The sequence below is a fragment of the Biomphalaria glabrata genome, chromosome 6, assembly GCF_947242115.1.
Source record: "Biomphalaria glabrata chromosome 6, xgBioGlab47.1, whole genome shotgun sequence".
NCBI lineage: Eukaryota > Metazoa > Mollusca > Gastropoda > Planorbidae > Biomphalaria > Biomphalaria glabrata.
The window spans coordinates 42,066,581-42,076,181 of record NC_074716.1 but is presented as its reverse complement, the minus strand read 5'-3'; the positions used below and the strand labels follow the sequence as shown (position 1 = coordinate 42,076,181).

Here is a 9,601-nt window from a genome sequence, read left to right as displayed (position 1 = left end):
AACCCCTTTGGCTACGCTCATAGATTTTAGAGTGGGTAATATGCTTTTTTATATTGAAAAGGTATTTTTAGCTTTAAAATCCAGTGTAAGGAGTTTAAACTCAAAACCTCTTTGACTACATTCATAGAATTTTTTACCTTCAAACCCCGCTGCAGGGGAGTTTAAACTCAAAACTGAGTCAAAACCCATTTAGCTTCGCTCATAACATTTTTATTGCGTAATTAGCTTTTATTTATATTGAAGAGGGGCTTTATCGTAAATTTTGAGAGTGTTTTAAAATCAAAATCCTCCTTAACTGTGCTCTTGAATTTTGGGAATTATCGTTGAGATTTTTTTGGTTTTGTTTTATAGAAGAGGAGAATTTAACTGCTAAAACCCCTAGTTGGGGATTTTCAAATCAAAATCCCCTGGTAGGGTTTTAAACTCAAAGCCCCCTTGTAAGGGATTTTATACTCAAAAACCCTAGGCTGTGCTTGGGCAAGTGATGGTTTAGTATTGAAATTTCAACTAAAATAAACAAAATCAAAGCAAAAAATCAGTCACCAAATTCCGATCCCCCCCCACCTCAGGGGGGATTTCATTTCGGGGGGGGGGATGTTGAACACCAACCCCCTGGCTACGCCCATGCAGTCTACAAGCATACCATATAATACATATTTTCAATTGTTTAATTCAAAAAGAGATCTCTTGCCTTTCAGTGATTGCTAATATACACAAACCTAAAAAACATACTTTATTTTTGTTAGACAAGAAGGGTCGGATTTAAGTATGTAGAGACACCGGGACAGGATTTTCGGGAGGCCCATACACCTTTACGGCATTTATATATTTACGAGCATGCTCCAAGCTGACATTTCTTATCCGTGACATTGTTGCCAACCGTAATATTTACAATATTGTTGGTAACAATGCGAAGATATATATTTGTAAAAATAAACATTCACATTTCTGACTCGTCAAAATTCGAGTTTTTTTTAGTCTCTTACTGAGACCACTCTTTTGTGGATTTTCCGAGCATAATCACCACCCACCCTCCCTTCAATCCTACCTTGATCTTTACGCTTGTATAGATTTGTTTTTCCTTTAGAGTACATATATATTTGTTTTATTTTTTTATGTCAAAATTAATTATTGCATCGCAATTGTTTTTATAAGACAAGATCAAAAGAAGAGTTTCAGCTTAAAAAAAGATATATTGGAAATTGATCAACAAAACTGAAAATACAACCTTAGCAAAACTTTAATAAAACTGCACTGTTAATAAAATAATCAAGTACTTCAGAGCTAAGCTAAATAAAGTACATGTACTTCCTAACAGAGAATGCCAATCTGTTGTTATTATGTCTCAGTCAAGTGTTTTATCAAAGTAAATAAAATCAAATTACTACGAATGATATTAACAATGATTACAAACAGCTGCTTCCAACGCTTGTCATCCCCATGCTTTAAATACCCTGAGTGTATAGGTAGTGGGGCATAACTCCAGCCTGATTCATTTTCATCCTTTGACAGTCTGATAGAGTTGCTGATCCTACACTGCAAGGTATGTAATCTGTATGAGTTGTGCATGGATAGCTAAATATTTATGAAAAGTAATTTTAGCTTTCAGACCTTGCGATCTATGGGGCAGATGATGTTAATTTCATCTGTTTCTATGGCCAACGGTTAACAAACAGGGTGTTATGTGGCCAGCACTATGACCAACCGCCTTTACTTTCCCCAACTATAGTAAGGTACCCATTAGAGTTGGGTGAACTCAGGGGTGCCCAAAGAATCCCAAAATTCGAAATCCGAGTCTTCACCGAGATTAGAATCCATGTTCGGAAGCCGAGCGCTTAACCACTCAGCCACCGCGCCCCCCAAAATATTTATGAGCTTTCATACATTTGACAACGAAATTATTTAAATAATTTTAAAGGGAGATACTTGGTAGGGGTCAAGGAGTAAAAGAAAAGCATTTAGAAGCTCATTCAACACTGTGTACACCAGTTTTTAGTTGATTAACATGTATCTTTTGTCTTCTTTAATCTTATATTAAAGATCAGTGATCTACAGAAACAAAACCAACTTAAATACATATATATTTATGTATGTGTACACTAGCTCTATATCCTTACATTACACATGGCATTAAAAAGATATATACGTAATATTACATTTTTAACATTTCTGATATCGTTACAAATGTAGATACGTGATATGTATTATCCTATTCAAGTCGTTTAAACATTATTCATAAACTTTATATTGTGTTTAGCATCTATCATTCCATTAATAATTAAATTCATATATCTATCGTCATATCTCTCTGTCTTATTTCTTTCTATCTACTTTATTGTATTTTGTTTTGTACAGTTATTGTTAAAATTATTTGTCCCATACAGCCTTAATTGTCTTTCGATCTCATTTTTTTTTCTATTTTATTACTTTTAGATGCGTTCTCTCATTCTCGTGTTATTGGTGGCTGTGATCGGACTGGCCACAGCAGAAGTGTACGGATCGTTTGGTTAGTACTTTGTCTATTTTAAATAGTTTCGTTTAGCTCTTCTTATTATTTTTTTTTGTTCAAATTCTATTTAAATATTCTAATAAAATATTTTTTTTTATTATTTAAATTCTAATAAATGTACTTAACATAATTTATGAATTTATTAACGACTCCATTCTATATAGACTATATAACTAATTTTAAAATAAGGCAGCTTTAATGATACTAATGAAAAAACAATATTTTTCATAATATCGCTTGACTTTTTCTTTTGACACCTTTCTCTTTCATTAAGTCTTTGCACCGCACTGATTCGTAACCACTCTGTATTCTAAAAACCATTCAATATTATCCCTCTTTAATCAGTCCATAACAAAAAGAGAGAAATGCCTGCAATCACTGGCGGATCCAGAACTTTGGAGTGGGGGGGCGATTTTTTTCCAAACCCTAACCCTAACGCCCAGTAAACCCTAACCCTATGCATAAACGTGCGTACAGCATATATATCTATATATATATATATATATATATATATATATATATATATATATATATATATTCGATATATGAGAATAAAATAAGACTGTTTCTCAATCTTCGGAGAAAAAAAACAGTCATGTTGAGGCCTTTCTCTAGCAAGCTTGGGTGTCTGGGAGAGCGCTGTAAGCTTTTTCAGTGGGGTTCGGGGCGAAGCCCCGACACCCAAAAGCGTTTTCTTGCATTTTTCACTGCAGAAACGCATTCTCCTGACATCTACAGCTCATTATTTATCAGTAGGGTTCGGGGCGAAGCCCCGACTCTAAAGGCGTTTTCTTGCACTTTTCACGGCTGAAACGCATTCTCCTGACATCTACAGCTCATTATTTATCAGTAGGGTTCGGGGCGAAGTCCCGACGCTAAAAGCGTTTTCTTGCACTTTTCACGGCTGAAACGCATTCTCCTGACATCTACAGCTCATTACTTATTAGTGGGGTTCGGGGCAAAGCCCCGACGCCAAAAGCGTTTTCTTGCATTTTTCACTGCAGAAACGCATTCTTCTGACATCTACAGCTTATTCATTCATCAGTGAGGTTCGGGGCGAAGCGTGGACGCTAAAAGCGTTTTCTGACATTCTTCACTGCAGTAACGCATTCTCCTGACCTACAGCTCATTATTCATTCTATTATAAAGGACCTTTTGAATAATGTGGAAAAATACTCTAATATGAATTTATAGTCCCTTAATACATTGCAAATACAACCGATTTGTTCTTTGAAAAGATAAGATACCCCACATATTTAGATTAAGGCTTTGAGGATCGCTGCCGAAAAAAAAATTCCATTAATTAATAATATTCAATAAAATTCAAGCATAAATTGTGAGTTATAGTCCTAAATTTATTTAACTAGAAAAATATGAGATAGAGTAAAGGTTGGAAAAAGTCGACTAGGAAAAGATTATCTGGCTTTTGAACTCATCTCAACCGTGACTGTTCTATTGAAAAATTTCGTTTGAATTATAACTTTTCCAAAGCAAAGTCTTTATTAAAATAGTTATGATAAATTCATGTGAAATTACGCAAACTCAGTCTGGAAAGGGGAAGGGCGGTAAAATGAAAACGATTAATCCTCGCTCCTTTTTATAATTTCTGCTAATGATTGCATTTTGCATTAAAGAATAGGGGTTGGGCGACTCGATATAATAATTTACTTTATAGCATATATAAATTATATATGTGACAGATTTTTTAAATTTTGTAATTTCTAACTATAATACAAAAAGAAAAAAAATGGTTTGTCCGATGCGGGGAAGGTGATTGCATGTATCGCACTTCCACCTGTTTATATTATATAGATATTCGACTAATTTTGTTTACATACTATGATTTCTCCATAAAAATAGGACCGCCCCCCCCCCCACACACAAAGGGTTTAGATGGGAAGGGCAGTAGAGGTATTCGCTCCTCCCAGACATAATATAAAGACCGGTTAAAATACCAATAACAAGTTCTAATCATATACATATTTAATTGATTCTGTTGGTAAGCTGCGATTTCTACAAATAAATAGGACCGCCCTCCCACTCGAAAGTTTATGGTGGGGGTGACGGAATGATGCCATCGCCCCCTCCCGACCCTACCAAATCGGCCAAAATACTAGAAAGGGGGGGGGCAAAATAATATAAAAATAGGTTGAAATATAAATAATTAGTATATATTATTAACATTAGTAATAAATTCGTATACAGATTGTGTGAATTCTATACTAAAATTCGATCGCCCCTACCGCCCCCCCCCTGGATCCGCCAGTGCCTGCAATAGATTTCCTGATCAACGGTAGTTGTCAAATATTTGTTTCTCATTTTAAAGCTCATATCCACTCACTATGCCTGTCTTTCTGTCTGTCTGGTCAAAAGTTTGTACACGTTTTTTTTCTAAGACACTCAATTTCGGAACTATTGAAATTTAGCTTACATTTTCATAGCCGTTGACAATACACTAACCAATCCTAATATTTACCAATTAGTTAATCCTTTAGCACTAAATTAACTTTGTTTTATATAGCAGAAATGGAGCTAAACTTCGTAATTTTCAGATAAATGACAGTTATAAGCGGTTTTATCCATTAGATACGTTTTTTTAATAAGAAGTAGTCTTCTTTCTATTGCTATTTCTAATTAAGTCTTTCTTTAGCATTTAGATCATTTGCAACAAATAAACCAGACTAGGGCAACTAATTGAGAAAAAAAAACTTACTTAAGAAAGCTAAAACAATTCTAAACATAAAAAAAAGTTTAGGTTATAATTTTAACATACCATGACTGAGAAGACATAAAACACACATCACAACAAAGTTTGTATCAGCTCAACCATTCAGTCAGTCTGTCGGTCTGGTAAAAAGTTTGTACACATTATTTCTTTCACACCCTTTCTATGACCAGAAATTTTGCAAAATTATTCATTGGCGTAAACAGTACACGAATCAATTTAGAAAACAACAATTAGTCAATTAATTATTGGTAATAAAGCATTTTGTTTATTTAAAAATAATAAAAAAAAACTTCTACATTATTGAAATATATAATTGTAGTTGCGGAGTTCTTTCCCTAATATGACGCTTTTTTTTTTTTTTAGATTTTCTTTTGTGTGTTTCTCCTTTTTGGCTTGCAAAATTTCTCGGCTTTATGACACTGTATGAATTTATCTTTACCTTTACCTATGCCTTAGTCGATTGGACCATTGGGGCACCATACAAGACTCATCGACCAGCTTTCGATATTCCTCTTTGTCTTTTGCCTTAATTAGAACCTCCTTCAATTTCAGGCCCGTCCATTCTTTTATGTTATCTTTCCATCGCTTTCTCTGTCTGCCTCTTTTTTTTTCCTGGTACTGTTCCCTGAAGGAAGGTCTTTGCGAGTCCGGAAGATCTTGCAATATGGCCATAGATTTTTAGCTTGTGTTTTTTTTTACGATAGTTAGCAGGTCATCATGGGGTCCAATCGCTACAGTAACCCTGTCTCCAATCTCTTGGTTTGTAATGCTTTCCTTCAAAATCTCACGATTTTCTAGAAATTTGAAGGCGTATGAACATCTTTGGGAATAAAATCAAGCTCAAATTGCATAAAGTGAATACTGCAATGTTATTATTGTTCGAATTAAAATCACTCAATTAAATGATTTGGAACACAATCAGCGGGTTTTCCCGTACTCGACTCAAATGTTTCTTTTATTTAAATACGCCTCGTTGGGTATTTTCACACTAGAACTAGAATAAAATGTTTCTGAGTATTTGAATACATCTCATCTCAAATGTTTCTTTGTATTTAGTTAGCTGTTGAATCAATAATTTGATGTTCATGAGCGTTAGGCGTACCTTTTGTTTTTGTTAAACCCTGTTCCTCTAGGTTGCCCAGCAATTAGATAATCATTTCATCACATCACTATCTTTGTGTCGGAATCTTCTTGAACGCTTTCAACAATGTAGTCTTTATCACGGGTTAACATGTTAGCTTTACAGCACTAAAAATGTCGAAGTTCTTGAGAGTGCTGGCAAAGCAAGTTTAGTAGACTCTTAGTAGAGATACTGTCTATTGTTCAGTGACTACGTAGGGTAGGGCACGTATCCTGTATGGATGACAGCAAAGATTTTTTTTTTTTGGGGGGGTGGCTAAAATGCGGTAAAGACTTTCTACCCACACCTCGCACAAAACGTTTTAAAGACCGATTCGGATTAAAAAAATAACTGTCAGAAGCACATTCAAAACGGATCAGCTGGAGGTTAAGTACAAAGGCTGTAAAATACTGATATGTAATTCTGAATCTTCTGGCTAAATGTATTAGTAGGCACACAAATAAAAACACTGCAAAGAACTTGACTACTCAACTTTCAGTTTCATATAACTTTAATGACTATTAACTTTAACAATTCGTCACTGTAACATATAGCGTAGAAGACTGTACAATATTTGTCAGTTTACAGTTAGCTATACTTCGTTGCAATTCATCTCTTCACTTTGTTGCAATTCATCTCTTCTCAACTTGTATCGAGCCGTATTCCACAGAACAGACCAACGACACACTTCCCAGTGTCGTTCCAGGTTTCCCAAAGCTGAACCAAGTCGTACTCAAGTCTACCGAATCAGAGCCGTACACGTCTTACATCGACTGTAACGGCTCAAGTCCACTGTAGTTCGCTGTATAGACTTTAACGACAGCAGTCCACTCCAGTTAACTCTACCCTAGTTAACTTGCATCGAGTCGTACACATTTCTCTTCCACTGTCTTGCAGAGTAGACAACAGTAACGAAGACTGTACCGACGATTCTACCTACGACTCCATACGACTTCCTGCGACTGACTTTCACATTAACTCTCCGGCTTATATACAGTCCCTAATCGCTCATCCAAAGTTGCACAAACACTGCTAGTATCTTCTGGAACAACACATGAGGATACGTCCAATCCTGTCTTTGTTTATGCATGTAGATTCCAGAAAACACTCGCTGCAGTTTCATCTTGCCGGGGTCACAAGTAGTGACCTCTATCTGTCACTGGACATTGCTAGTACCTTCTGGAAACACTCGTAAGGACACGTCACATCCTGTCTTTGTTTATACATGTACATTCCAGAGAAGACTCGCTCCTGTGTTATCTCGCCGAGGTCACACGTTAACCTCTTCCTGTCACTGGTCATTTGTAACAATACATATCTGACATGAAAATAATCTACATCCGGGGACAGGCATAAGACAGAGAAACGAGACCTTAACCATGCTTTCTGTGACCATTGGACTAAGATAACAGTGTTTTACTGCGATTACACATAAGAAACAGCTTACATCTCAAACTATATTTAATTAAGATTCAAACGACTATTTCTATTTATATATATATATATATATATTTTCTTTCAGAACTATAGCGTTCAGATTTGTTTTATGCCCTACATTTATAAGCGTCCAGATTTGTTTTATGCCCTACGTTTATAAGCGTCCAGATTTGTTTTATGCCCTACGTTTATAAGCGTTTAGAAGTGACTTTATAGCCTTAACATAAATTTCTACGCGTTTTTCGGCTTTTGGGAAACTCGTCGTCCTGCTGAATCTAGGCCTACATATCTTTATGCAAACATTTATTTCACTATAATTTTTTAAATAGCATTACATTTATTTCAAGGCCTATATCAACTCTGCCTGTTTGCCTGGTAAAAAAGTGTGTTCACGTTTTATTTCTCCCACACCCATTCTCGGATCAAGTTGAAACTTCGCACAATTATTCATTGGCGAAGACAGCAATTAATCAATAACAATACTAACCCATTAATCAATTAATAACTGGTAATATATTTTTTTTGTTTGACACCAAAAAAGAAAATAAATCCTAAAAAATTCATAGATAAAGCTTAATATGTAAGACTATTGTCCCCTTAGGATAATTGCTTTATTATTTTGTTCCAAAACCATGCTCGGGTCAAGTTTAAACTCAGTTATTTATTGTACTCACAAAACTCAAATCCAATTTTTAAAAATGTACAATGTGGTCAAGTAATTATTGCTAATTAATCATTTTATTTGTATATCGAAAGTGGGGATTTCTATATTATTTGTAGATAAAATCAGAAGAGCAGAGCTCTTTTCCTTATATAAACTTTGCTGTTTTTTATTTATATTTTTGAAAAATATTTCTATATTCTACTTGTTTCTTTTTTATTGTCTCCAGAAAAGTCGATTTCCGCGGATGTAAACTTGCCAGCTTGTTTGGAAATCATATTCTCCTCTGCAAAAAAATTTTTTGAGTTCATTGTAGTTTTTCTGGCGTATGCTGTAAAGAAATTTGGAATACAGGCGGTCTTTGCCCATTTCTCTGATTCGATTTTGGGTAAATTGTCAGCACTCCATGGTTGGAACTTGGAAGACTTATTGGAAAAAGCTTTCAAACTCGACTTGAACTCAGCCTCAAATCTTGGTTTGGTTAATTATCTACAGGGCAAAGACGTACTAGGTGGCCTAACAGGTGGCTTAACAGGTGGCCTAACAGGTGACCTAACAGGTGGCCTAACAGGTGGCCTAACAGGTGACCTAAAAGGTGGCCTAACAGGTGACCTAACAGGTTTAACAGGTGGCCTAACAGGTGGCATAACAGGTGGCATAACAGGTGGCCTAATAGGTGGCCTATAATGAGGACTTTTGTCAGGCACTCTTTATTAATGAACTGCTGGTATGTCGAGTTGATGATGTCCACAACAAAGTACACATGTAGCTAATTATTATTAATGCTTTTGACAAAACAGAAAAAAAATAATTTTCCGACTACTTTAAATCTAATTTTCAAATGTTTTAATTCGTTCTATTCTTTTGAAATCTGTCACTCTAATAAATGCTAAGCAAATACTTACACATCTGAGTTGTTGAATTTTTTTACAGTGTTTAATAATTGTTAACTTTTGTGTGGATTCCATCTTATCTTATCTTAACTTATTATTTACAGACTTTCAATAAGATGATTACGTTATATGCTTGCAACTATGTCAATTTAGCGATGCATGTTAATGAATTTAACTCTACCAGATCGTTTGTTTAGCTGCCTGGTTTGGGCTATCCAATCCATGATGTAATAGCAGTAGAAAAAATAAAAAA

At 35.1% G+C, this 9,601-nt stretch overlaps 1 protein-coding gene across 1 annotated transcript; it reads left to right on the top strand.

Moving 5' to 3' along the window:
• The first annotated feature begins 1,452 nt into the window (after positions 1–1,452).
• Positions 1,453–9,359, top strand: LOC106065747 (uncharacterized). Its single transcript, XM_013224646.2, has 3 exons — positions 1,453–1,543; positions 2,434–2,506; positions 8,685–9,359. Exons 2-3 carry the CDS (start codon positions 2,434–2,436, stop codon positions 9,140–9,142), a joined length of 531 nt encoding a protein of 176 aa, XP_013080100.2. The 5' UTR covers positions 1,453–1,543; the 3' UTR covers positions 9,143–9,359.
• The last annotated feature ends 242 nt before the right edge of the window (positions 9,360–9,601 follow it).